This window comes from Fonsecaea pedrosoi (genome assembly GCF_000835455.1).
Source record: "Fonsecaea pedrosoi CBS 271.37 unplaced genomic scaffold supercont1.5, whole genome shotgun sequence".
In the NCBI taxonomy this organism is placed as follows: Eukaryota; Fungi; Ascomycota; class Eurotiomycetes; order Chaetothyriales; family Herpotrichiellaceae; genus Fonsecaea; species Fonsecaea pedrosoi.
This window is the reverse complement of record NW_013550611.1, coordinates 2209253-2220565: the sequence shown is the minus strand read 5'-3', so window position 1 is coordinate 2220565 and position 11313 is coordinate 2209253. Positions and strand designations below refer to the sequence as shown.

Sequence of the window (11313 nt, the reverse complement as noted above, 5' to 3'; positions counted from 1 at the left end):
GGGGGGGAGTGAGAGAGAGAATTCATTGCCTTGCTGGATATACGGATTGACATATAGACAATTTCTATGTATTCATCTTCCCCGCGAATTCTTTAAATGGGACTTGAGGTCTCGGTGCTTGTGCAAAGTTGCTCTAACTACATACAGTGCCTACCTGCCTACCTATCTACCAGCTAGTCATACGCAGTAAAATCTGATGTTATTTGAGACTCGAGCGGGATGGGGTGTCTGGCTCTCCCCCTCTTTCCCGCAGACTTTCCAAGAGGAATAAAAGGTTTGAAGTATGGAATGGACAACAGATGAATATCAGCGAGGATGCCTCCCGTGTCTTGCGACTGTGTCTTCTGCCTTTAAACCCTCTTTATCATGGAGCCAGGTTTGAAGAGGCCAGGGTGTGGGTGAGATGATAGGGAAGAGACGAGCTCGGTTTTGCTAAGTGGCGAAAGACGGGTGGTCGTGAATTGCGCTTAGATCTCCTGGAGAGCTGATGTCACCCTTCGTCTTCTTCTTAGCATCATCGTCGTGATCCTCGTAGTGGTCGCCTGGAGCTCTCATTCTACACCCGCCTGGGCGTGGTGTCGTATTGTCTCGCGTCAGAGCAAGCACCCCTGGAACGACTCTGCGAGCGCTTCCTGCACTGTGATAAAGGCGGGTTATTCTGAAGAAAAGGCTTCACGAAGGAGGTAAGCAGTCAAGGTTCTCGAGGCAAGAAAGGTCTGGACATGGTCATAAATATCACTTCGCCGAGGCATGGTTCGGGGCATCATTCGTTGGCAAAGTCCGCTCATAGCTGGCGCGCTCGGGGTCGTGGAATCGAATGGATTAGGTCATTTTTGCATAGCGGAGTCGAATCGGTGATGCTGCTCTCGAAAGGTCGCACGTCTGATATTCTAGTGACCACCAGTGGTGGGCAGACCGAGCCAGACTTTGAAGGAGTCGTAGCTGTAACACCAGTCAGCTTGTCTCTTCTCCGACCAACGTGGAGTCAATTTGAGGGATTAGGACAAAAACATACATCAGCCATTGGAACCCGGTCAACGTTCCAATCATGACGATTCTGACTGGTAGACCGTTCCAGAGACCCATGAACCCAATGTTGCCGTAGATGCGGCTCATGGCTTTCCCCGCAGATTCACCAGCTAGAATGAGTGAGTACAAATTCACAATAGTACAGGGAATTGGCAGGACATACGTTGACGATCCGAGTTCAGCTTGCTGACCATGACATCGGCAGGGTGACTGACAATGGCACAGGCAATACCGGCAATATAACCAGCCAGGAAACTTACACCTGTCTGTTGTAGGCTGTTGTAGCTCTCCTTGGGCTTGCCGAGTTGTCGATAGATGAGCTTGACAGTCTCTTCAAAGGTCGCAAACTTGCACATCGTGTACGGGATTTGGCGGCCCCACAGGGGGTAAAGGCCCTTGTACAAGCCGGCAATGCCCTCCTTGTCGACGATTTTGGTCCAGCCCTCCCTCAAGTTGTTCGCGTAGGGAGGCAGCGTCGTTTGCATACGGACTTTGATGGCCTCCCATGGACACAAGAGCATGTCGGCAATGAATTCTGCCGAGGCGCTGGCACCCAGGTAGACCAGAGTGCGGTTGCTGTTGGGGAACATGTTGTCGCCGTACAGATGCTTAAAGATTTCGTAAAAGCCGTACTTCCCAAGACCCTGGAAGGAGTAGCCAACGAACGTGGGAGTCCAGCCAAAGAACACTCCACGAACTCCTTCTTTTGCATAAATAGAACTCCATCCTTGAAGGTTTGATTTATAGATCTTCGGGTCGACTTGACGGCGGGTCTTGACCAAGTCAAGAGGGGTGACAAGAGTGTGTGTAGGTCCGCATGCCACGACACCACCGAACATGCATGCAGCGAAGTACTTGGTCTGGTAAGAGAGCGGTTAGCTTCTTCTCTATCTCAAGGTAGAGACCAAAGCAATAAATCTGGGCAGGGCGGATGTCTCAGAGTCTGAATCTGAGGCTGCAGGCACACAACCACTGAGCTCAAACAACGTGTTTACGTTGACTCGGCCGTCACTAAGGTCACTCGACGGAGAGTACGTACTGAATTCGGTTCGATCTTTCCAAATGGATACTTCTTGAGCACCTCGGCAGAGGGTGGCTTGAGAGACGTTTGTGTCGCCATTGTGGTCAATTGAATTGGCTCTTAGGATGGAATTTCAAGGGTATGGACGGAAATCCTTGGATATTAAGAAGCGATCTTCTTCAGGTATATTGCTTTAGTTGAGTTCCTGGTTCTACCACTGAGCACGTGCGGCAACGTCAATAACAAAGACAAGGTAAAAGTTGGATACCAAACTAGAAAGCCCAGCAGCAAGAGAAATAGGCGGTGAGAGGAGATTCAGGAATTGACTCTTGACCAGTTCTTACAAGTCGCGAGAAAATGGAAGACGGAAGAACAAGAGTTGCACACAGAGGACGTCAGGAAAAGGCCAAAAGTAAATAAGGGAGGCAAGCTGTCTCGATATGGCTCATTGTAGCCGCGTATGCCGCAGCAGCCGTAAGAGCTCCCCTTGTTGTGCGGATTGGGGAGCTCGAAGAAATAGCGAGATCTCAGCAAGTTGATTCGATGCGCGTGGGGGAGTTCGGTGCATGTGAAGTGCGGAAGTGCGACCATAACATCATCATCCGGCCATGTTGGCCCTGGAGGCCCTGATTGCCCCCAGCGCCTCAGGACAAACTATTCCCAATAAGGTTCGCGAGAGCCGGCAATTCCGGGCGGGGGCCACTGACATCATGCACCGAAAAGCTTGTCCGGAGCTAGCGCCTGCTTATTCATCCACTTCGAACATCTCACTCAGCCAACCAACGGCCTGGACAATGTCCTTTTTGAGCAGTAGAAACAATTCAGACCTTTTCCCGGGTCGGTATATCTACATGACGCATTCACATGAAACCGATCCCAATTCCTTCATCTTCTGTCTATGATGGCAGTCCCATTCCATAATGTTGGGACGGTCCAAGAACGCCATTATTGCTATCTTGCGGGAACAGTTGATCCCATTCGGCCTGTGAGATGTTCCATGTCAGCCCTGCATTGAAATGTATCAGTTAATGGTTTGCAGACGGGCGCACTTACCCAATCGATGTCGAGCATGACAGAATCATTTCGATTGCCATTCTGAAATTGAGGGATGTTGATCTGATCGCTGGGAAATCCCGAATTGATCCCAAAGGGACTGCCACCCCCGGATGAGCCCTGTCTTGGTACCACTCCAGGAAGTGACTGGATCGCTTGAGGAGGCGGCGAAGTCTGTGGACCAGGTCCCAAGACAGTTCGCCAGCTGACTTGATCGGTCGTGATCAGTGGCGGCCAGGAATCATTTGTCCCCGAATCGCTGGGGCTATTGAAGTCAATCTGCTGACCTGGCGAAGGCTGAGTCGCGTCTGTCCGCGGCGGTGTTTGCTGCGGTTGTGGTTGTCCCCTGGATTGCGATATCAGCGGCGATTTTTGCCGGGCAGAAGGCGGTGCCGAAATCTGTGAGGATACAAATTGCGAGAGATGGCTAGCATCTGCAGGTGGTAAGTATTTTGCGTCAACATACATCGTTGCAGGCGTATCAAAGCTCCAGGACTGGTCGCCCGAGAATCTCATTTCTCCTCTACCCGCATTCGGTGGTGGTGTGGATGTGGTGGCCGATGATTGTAACGACGAGTCGGTTGAATCAATTTGACCTTGGTCTTTCGACGATTCGGAGCGCTTGCGGTGTTTATCCAGACCATCCTTCATACTGACAGGAACCCGTATCCTGCGAAGATCTCGATATACGGCTGTTCGATCTCTAACTGCTGCAATGATGGCTCTGGCTCGTTGAGTCCGGGACAGAGAGAGATCCGGTTCAAAGACGAAGTCGATCACATTCCATATCCGTTCGGCATCTCGAAGTGTGGGCTGTTCATAAATCACTGATAATAGCAAGAAGGCGATATGCCACTGCTGGTATGCCCCGTTGTACCACTTCCATTTCCTGAGTTCTGGCATTCGTTCCATCGCGACAGCATTCTCCATGGCGAGCAGTCCGCTCTGCATCGTGAGATTCGCGAGCCTCTCGGGCACTTTGTTGCGTGAGTTGTTCAGGTACCGATGCAATATCATAACATACATCCGCTGAACCATAAGATTCATCAGCAACTGGGCGTATCTCTGAATGGGCACTTCGGTATTTAAAATGGGGTTGTATTTGGCCTCCATAGCTTTGCGGAAAGATTCCACTTTGCTCAGGACGTGAGTCAATGACGCCCTTTTCTTTTCGATACGAATGCGATCGTACCATACCACTCGCTGCATTTCGGTGCATTCAAAGTGTATGCGTGACATGGTCATGTCTGTCCACTTGTCCTTGGCCTCCTGAGGTCTCGCAACGAGGAGATCTGCATCATTGATGTTGAGTGGAAACTTCGTATCATAGTCTTCTCGCTTAATGCCCGGTCGCGGCCCTTGAGACTCGCATGTGCGGAAATCCAGGAAGCAAAGTTGAAACCATATGATGCGTCGGACATGACACTCGACTGGCGACAGGCCATAAATTGCCTCCGGATCGCGATGCAGACCCATACATTCCGCGAGACGAACAGCCATACCGACAATCACCGAGTGAGCACGGGAGAGCTGGTCTCGACACATGGGAATAAGGTAGACCACGAGCGCCTGCAAGGTTTCTATTTTAGTCGCTCTTAGAACCTGTGCTTTGCTCAGGGCCACCTCAGTGCCGGTCTGGAAATTACCGAGTATCGTGCTCTTGGGGCGGGCAAAAATAGCTGTGACCTCTGACTCAGGCATGCTCGCCACAGCCGAGAAGAGGACCGAGAGGACGATAGACTGTTGCCACGCAGGGGGTTCGAGACCGGCGAGTACCGCCGTCCAGAAGTTGTCGTAGTGCAGCTGGAAGCTTGGCCAATGAACGACACGAGCAATAAAGTGCACGTTGTCAAAATAGTTGCGCACCAGAATGTCGGCCGCAGCTTTTGCCGGTAAGAAGTTGATCAAGGACCTCTTGCTGCCAACATCCCCAAACAGGAACCCAGAGCCTGGGGCAATGTACGAAGGCCCGGGAGCCAGGAAGTCACTGTCGTGGTCCGGGAGTTGAGGCATGGCAGAGAGCTTCTCGTTGGGTGTGCGACGATCACTGGTAGGTTCTGAGAGGGTGATGTCCATCTGAAGGCTATGTCAATCGCAGAGACTTGTACGCGCGCCATTGTTGCACCTACCTCTTCATGTAGTCTGGGTCGGAAAAAGCCACCCAATCTCTCCGTTAGCCTTGATGTTGGTCAGCCCGTCTAATCCCTCAACGATCATGCTGCAGATGAGAATTTACCGCATTTTTCCAATTCGGATCCCCAGATCCAGGACATCATCATTAGCATCGTCCTCGTAAGCAGCATCAATGACTGCTAGCGGGGTTGGCTCAAGGCCTTTTTCGTCGTCCGGGACGGCAGCTTCATTGTCAGAGCTGCTGTCCTCGCCTCCAGGAAGGTCGGCTGAGGTTCTCCGTTCTGAACTTTGAGACGAGCTCGTGGCGACCCTCCCTTCCTTGCGCGCGACGTCCTGCTCAAGCACTCGTTCCAGAGATCCCATCTTCTCCTTGATCTCGTTGAGACGTTGCTGCGAGACCGAATCAAGAGCCGGCGCTAGAAAGAGACAGTCGCGCGAGAACTTGCTGCAATTAGTACAAGGATGCAGCTTGTCACACTTTAGCTTTCTCCGGCGACATTCAAGGCACGACGTGATCATTCGGTTTCGTCGGCGCACCCTATTTTGACCGGCAGGCTTTTGCTTCTCGTCGGCTGCACCGCGACCGTCGGACGGAGGTGAGGTATCCATATCGCTCAGGGTGAGAAATGCAGCAGGATCGAAAATGGCACGTTATATTGCGAAGCACCGCGAGATCTGCCAAGGGGATCCGCGGGGTAAGATGGAGAATAACTCAAGGCAGGCCGAGATCGACGTTGCGCTCGTTGTCCAGAGGACTGGGACTCGATCAACCCTCGCCGTCGGCGGGAGAAAGCACTTGAGGAGAGCCAGGTGTTAGAAAAGGATATTGAGGCGAGTTTCACGGGCAGAGGTAAGATATCGGGAAAGGGTTGATGAGTTCGACGCGATGGCTTGATGTCGTTGGGCGGCGCAAAGGATTGGCTGACTGGAAGTGGAGGCACGTGCGACTTTGTCTTTGCTCAGCAGACTTGGTCGTTTTGGTGTCGGGCTCTATTGGCTCCATTGCCTCTATCGGCACCACCATTGGCCCTTATTAGCATCATGATTCAAAGGCAAACAGGCCACCCGGACGGAATCCATCTCTTGGGCTTTCTGTCACATTATCCTAGAGGTGTCGCTCTCCTGTCCTCCTATCACCCGTCATACTAGTCCCCGCTTCCCCCCGACATCAAGCGTCGTATAGGCGGCAATGCTGACTCGCCACTACTAGCTGGTTGCTAGCTCTTCGACGGTCATGCTGTGGGTAGAGCGAGAGCTGACTCAGCCGCTGCGAAAAGAGCCGGAAACGAAAATGCTGGCTAAAGCTTTGCCGAGAAACAACAAGCCTCAGCAGGATTGAAAGATGCATGGATGACCACATTTGGGCTTGAGCTGATTGCAGAAGCGTGCAACACTGATAAATGATGGAGGATTAGGCCGATGGGTTGGAAGACTGCACACGTTGGAGCCAACGGTGCTGGGTTGACGTCCTCAAATGTTCAATGTCCCCAAAGTCCTCTAACAAGTACGAGTACGCATTCAATCACTTGGCCCCAAGGATTTGTCAAAAGGTAAGCAAGGCCAGCGGAGAGCGGTCCGCTACAGCCTTGGTGCCACACATATATTCGACACAATGGACTGCTTTGATCAGCTTCAACATATTGCAGGAAAACGGAAAAGACAAAGCTGGTTATCGAGTCTGCATCGACACAGTCTTTGGCCAAATAACACCACCATGCCGATTGCAACGGAAATTGCGCAGTTCTCTCTGATCGCTGGACAAGACCCCAGGAAGGCTGGCTCCTCGGCTGCCCAATTCCTCCAGAAGACTTTGGACATAGTGAAGCAACAGCCGGGATTTCTTCGTGGTTTTTGGGTAAGAATGGCACTTGGAGCATGACCAACGTCCTAATTTTATGTCAAGGGTATTCAAGACGAAGATCCAAGTGCCCTCGTCGTTGTGGTTGGTAAGCTGTGGTGAAAATCAACTTTCCATTCACCCCTTGTCCAGCTGCTCCGCAGTCTAGATGGAGCCGCTAATCCTGTGAAAGACTGGGAGGACATCAAACACCACCAAGACCTGGTCAACAGCCAAAACTTTGCGGCTATGCAAGAAAACCTGGTCAATGTGATCACCTTCGACAATGGACCTCCAGTTGTCAGTGAGTTCGTCCAAGATGCTACTTTATTCTTGCCGGGAAGAGGGCTGAAAGTGGCCAGCGCACGTAAACTTCACCTCTGATGCTACGAGTGTCTATCAAGCGTCTGTCACTGCGGTAGAATCCTTCAGGGTGCCAGAGGATGCAAGTCAAGAGCAGAAATCGGCATTGGAGGACTCGTTCCTCCACCTTGCAAAATTCTACACAACCAAAACTGCCTGCAGTGGATACGCAAGCGGTTGGGGTGAGTATTATTGTCAAGAGTGGAACGGACTCCCCTGGTCGACTAACTTGGACATCAGTTGTCGAAACGCTTCCAGATGATAACGCCCCTGGAGCCAAGGTGCTTAGCTTCACTGGCATCTTTGGCTGGCCGGTAAACGAAGAAGTTAAGAGTGTGAGGAATAATCCTGGTGACCCTGCAGTTGTCGACGCGATGGACCCGATTACAAGAGTTGCTCTCCCCAGAAAGAAGGGAGACGCCTTCCACGTCAGCTTGCGCAGTTTTGGATAGACAATAATGGATATATACTCCGTACCTACTTTTGGGTCCATGCCATCCCCACCTTGACGTCTTCACTACATTCTCGATCTTCTGCTTGTTCACTAGCGAGAGGGGACGTGATAGCCGAAGAGATTGGACCCTCCGCTTCCCACAAGGCGATCGCAATTGCGACAGTTCGCCAAATTCGCGCGTTGATTTGAGACGACAAGACGATTCTCCTGCTCGCCCAATTAGCCGAGATCTGGGGAAATTGGTTGAGTTGATCGGAGCCAATCATGAAGCGAATCTTGTACCAAGGTTTGGGTTCACGAATGGTTCATCGGACTCCCTCCGACTTTAGTTCAACGCCACTTCAAGTCTTTTCTTCAGCTGCCGCCAGGTTGTCAACAAACACTTGCTCCTCTCTAGAGGCGACGACTCTCCTCGATTGTCGCCCCAGCGACCAAGCAATCTGAAGGTCTTTCTTCCCATCGAGGTAACCCAGTGTCGACACCCATACTCCACATCGCAAGCTCCACGCGAGCACGAGGTGAAGGGGTCCAAATCCACCAGCAGCGCTAGTTGCTCCTCCTTGATTTCTTGCTTCGTTCAACCAAGATTCCGTGTCCACGTACGCCTCCAGTCTTTTGTCAAGGACTTACCTCAGTTGCAGCTCCAACCCGGGGTGTCTCGTGCGCTCATAAAGGCCGGATCGAGGTCTGTCAATCTTGCGACATAAATACCTGTTAGATATGGGCATGAACAAGCCAACCTGGCACGTCGATCCCCTGCGTTTGGCATGTTCATCATATCTTCTTTGCTTCTATTGCTGTCAACGTCATTACGAGTCCTGAACTCTGACTCTGAAGATGCCGGGGATTATAACTGCTTACTGCTCAACTCTGCCACCGACTAGGAAGCCAGTCCTCGGCAGCAACGGGGAATCCAGGCTCTACTCACGTACAACTGCTGCCACATTTGCTGTTGTTGGTTAGGTTGTTTTGGAATTAGAGTTCAAAGGCAAAAGGCCTCGTGAATATCCTGGCATTGTTTTCCCCACCAGGTAAGTCTGTTGCCGGCCTAGGTGCATATGGAGCGAAGCGTGCTGCTGAACATCGTCGTCATTATTGCTTGTTTACGGAGATATCAGAGAGGCTCTTCTGTTCATTGTATATGGACGCTGCTCACCTCTGCTGTGTGGACATAACTTCTTCCTCTTCTGTCCATTTGAATCAACGTCTAAATTTCCGCTCAGCTTTACTCTTCTAATATGAAGTTCTTGGACTTTTCACAGTCCCTATGGCCCCTCGCATTGCTACCCAGCCTCTCACATGCCTACTGGCGCATGGCCTGCAGCGTTTCTCAGACTTCTCGAGTGGATCCCATTCTTAACCCGGGCGATGTGTCTGGACATGTGCATAAGTTTGCAGGCGGTAGCAGTCAGTACAGTGAGCTCCAAGGTCGACCATTATGCTGACTGCCCAGATGTCAACCAATTCTCCACCTTCGATTCTCTCCAAACCTCGACCTGTTCGACATGCGAAGTCCAGGAGGACAAATCGGCCTATTGGACCCCACAACTATACTTTGCTCACGCAAACGGCTCGTTCGAGGAAGTGCCCAACTACGGAATGACAGTATATTACGTCGGTACGCAGAGCATCCACCTCCAAATCGTTTGATTACTGATTATTCAATGAGGTCGCGGGGGCAACTCTTCCAACACGGTCCCATTCCCTCCCGGATTCAAGATGATCACGGGCGACACTCGACAGCGATCCTACGACAATACGACCTTGACATACATGGATACCAGGCCTGTGGCCGATAGGTTCGTATTTCCCTGCATAACCGTAAAGCATCAGCTGCTAACCTCTGGACAGGGTAAGTTTCCGCTGCATTAACGAAGCTAACGATATTCCAGAAGAACACTATATGTTTCGATCCGACTGTGTCAATGGCATGCGAGCTCAGATCAACTTTCAGTCCTGCTGGGATGGAGTGAATCTTTATCTCGAAAACAGCGCCCACGTCGCATACTTGTCAGGCATCGACTACGGTGTCTGCCCTCCTTCCCATCCGGTTCCTATTCCTGGCCTATTTTTCGAGTTAGCACTCTCCCAGTACCGCGATGGTCCGAAGCTTACTTCAAATACAGGGTTCTTTACTGGACAAACGCGGTTGACCAATCGGGCGGTGGCAAATTTGTCTTCTCCAATGGTGATGATACTGGTTACGGCTTCCATGGCGATTTCTTGAACGGCTGGACCATGGACATACTAGATGGTGCAGTCCAAGACTGTCTCTACACAGACAACGGCGGGGTGGTGAGCGCGTGCTCTCACATCGCTCCCAGCGACGATACCAACTTCCCACGTGACTGCCTCGAACAGCCATCAGTGTTTGACGAGCCGGTGCACGGAATGATTTCAGCTTTGCCTGGTTGTAATCCTATCACATCTGGCCCTGGCTTGGCTGAACAAATCCTCTGTCCTCTTAACTCGCACTCACCGGACCCAGCAAACCAAATACCAGTTTCAAGCTCCACATCTACCACGACTACCTCTTCTTCAGATGCTACGACGACAACCACAGAATCTACCATGTCAACCACGACCGAAACATCCAGCATATCGACTCCAAATACAATCGATGCAGTGGCTACAAGTGTCTCTTCCTCCACGACGACCACGACGACCACAACCACGACCTCCTCCCCCTCAACTGGCCTGTCAACCTCTGATCTACCTCCGATCTCACCTACTGTGACATCCTTCGGCCAGTTCACTTCGACCATGGGATCGAATGGCGGGCTAGCAACTACCACAGTCACCGAGTGGGTTACCATCACCGTGACGGGACCCAATGGTGTACCGACGAATTTAGTCGCTCTAAGCAGCGCCCCGGATGTCACATCCACGTTTTTGTCGGCAGACCCAAGCTTGCAGTCAATGGTGTCTGCCGGGAGATCGATATACGTCGACCCTTGTCCTGATGGAGGTCCGAGGCCATTCAGAAATGGTATGAGGACCATTACCTTGTACGCCGCTGTGACTCCAAGGAATACTGGCCCGCTATTCTCAAGCGTAACTCCTACGACCACGGACACGCCCACTCCTACCAGTGCATCTTCGGCCTTTTCGCAAGTCGCAGGCCTTCCAGGCACCACTCTCACGACAATAGCGACTCCCGCTCCTGCCGATACAGGCGATAACATGAATATCGCTATCTCGACAAGCTTAGCCCTGGCTGATGGTTTTCCAGCCGGCATTTCGACAGCATTTGTGACAACCACACAATCTGTCACCGAGACCACCACTATGACGTCTACCACCACATCTACGCCAGTTACGACGCCTTTCCGGATTCGAGGACGTGAAGTATTCTAGACACAGAGCTAGGGGGATTATTGGCAGCAGGGCAGTATTGCATTGACATTGGCGCACTAATGAATG

General features: G+C 51.6%; 4 protein-coding genes across 4 annotated transcripts; 2 read left to right on the top strand and 2 right to left on the bottom strand.

Annotated features, from left to right (window-relative positions):
* Positions 1–890: 890 nt before the first annotated feature.
* Z517_08281 (uncharacterized protein) lies at positions 891–2149 on the bottom strand (the record flags this gene model as incomplete). Its single annotated transcript, XM_013426799.1, has 4 exons — positions 891–942; positions 1016–1139; positions 1193–1889; positions 2069–2149. The coding sequence occupies 4 exons, from the start codon at positions 2147–2149 to the stop codon at positions 891–893; spliced, it is 954 nt and encodes a 317-aa protein (XP_013282253.1).
* A 797-nt stretch (positions 2150–2946) lies between these two features.
* Z517_08280 (uncharacterized protein) lies at positions 2947–5845 on the bottom strand (the record flags this gene model as incomplete). Its single annotated transcript, XM_013426798.1, has 4 exons — positions 2947–3033; positions 3104–5179; positions 5233–5281; positions 5340–5845. The coding sequence occupies 4 exons, from the start codon at positions 5843–5845 to the stop codon at positions 2947–2949; spliced, it is 2718 nt and encodes a 905-aa protein (XP_013282252.1).
* Positions 5846–6950: 1105 nt separating this feature from the next.
* Z517_08279 (uncharacterized protein) lies at positions 6951–7888 on the top strand (the record flags this gene model as incomplete). The annotated part of the gene is made up of 5 exons (XM_013426797.1): positions 6951–7091; positions 7140–7182; positions 7243–7377; positions 7436–7618; positions 7677–7888. 5 exons carry the CDS (start codon positions 6951–6953, stop codon positions 7886–7888), a joined length of 714 nt encoding a protein of 237 aa, XP_013282251.1.
* A 1301-nt stretch (positions 7889–9189) lies between these two features.
* On the top strand, positions 9190–11247 carry Z517_08278 (uncharacterized protein; the record flags this gene model as incomplete). Its single annotated transcript, XM_013426796.1, has 4 exons — positions 9190–9508; positions 9560–9689; positions 9742–9966; positions 10017–11247. 4 exons carry the CDS (start codon positions 9190–9192, stop codon positions 11245–11247), a joined length of 1905 nt encoding a protein of 634 aa, XP_013282250.1.
* Between the last annotated feature and the right edge of the window lie 66 nt (positions 11248–11313).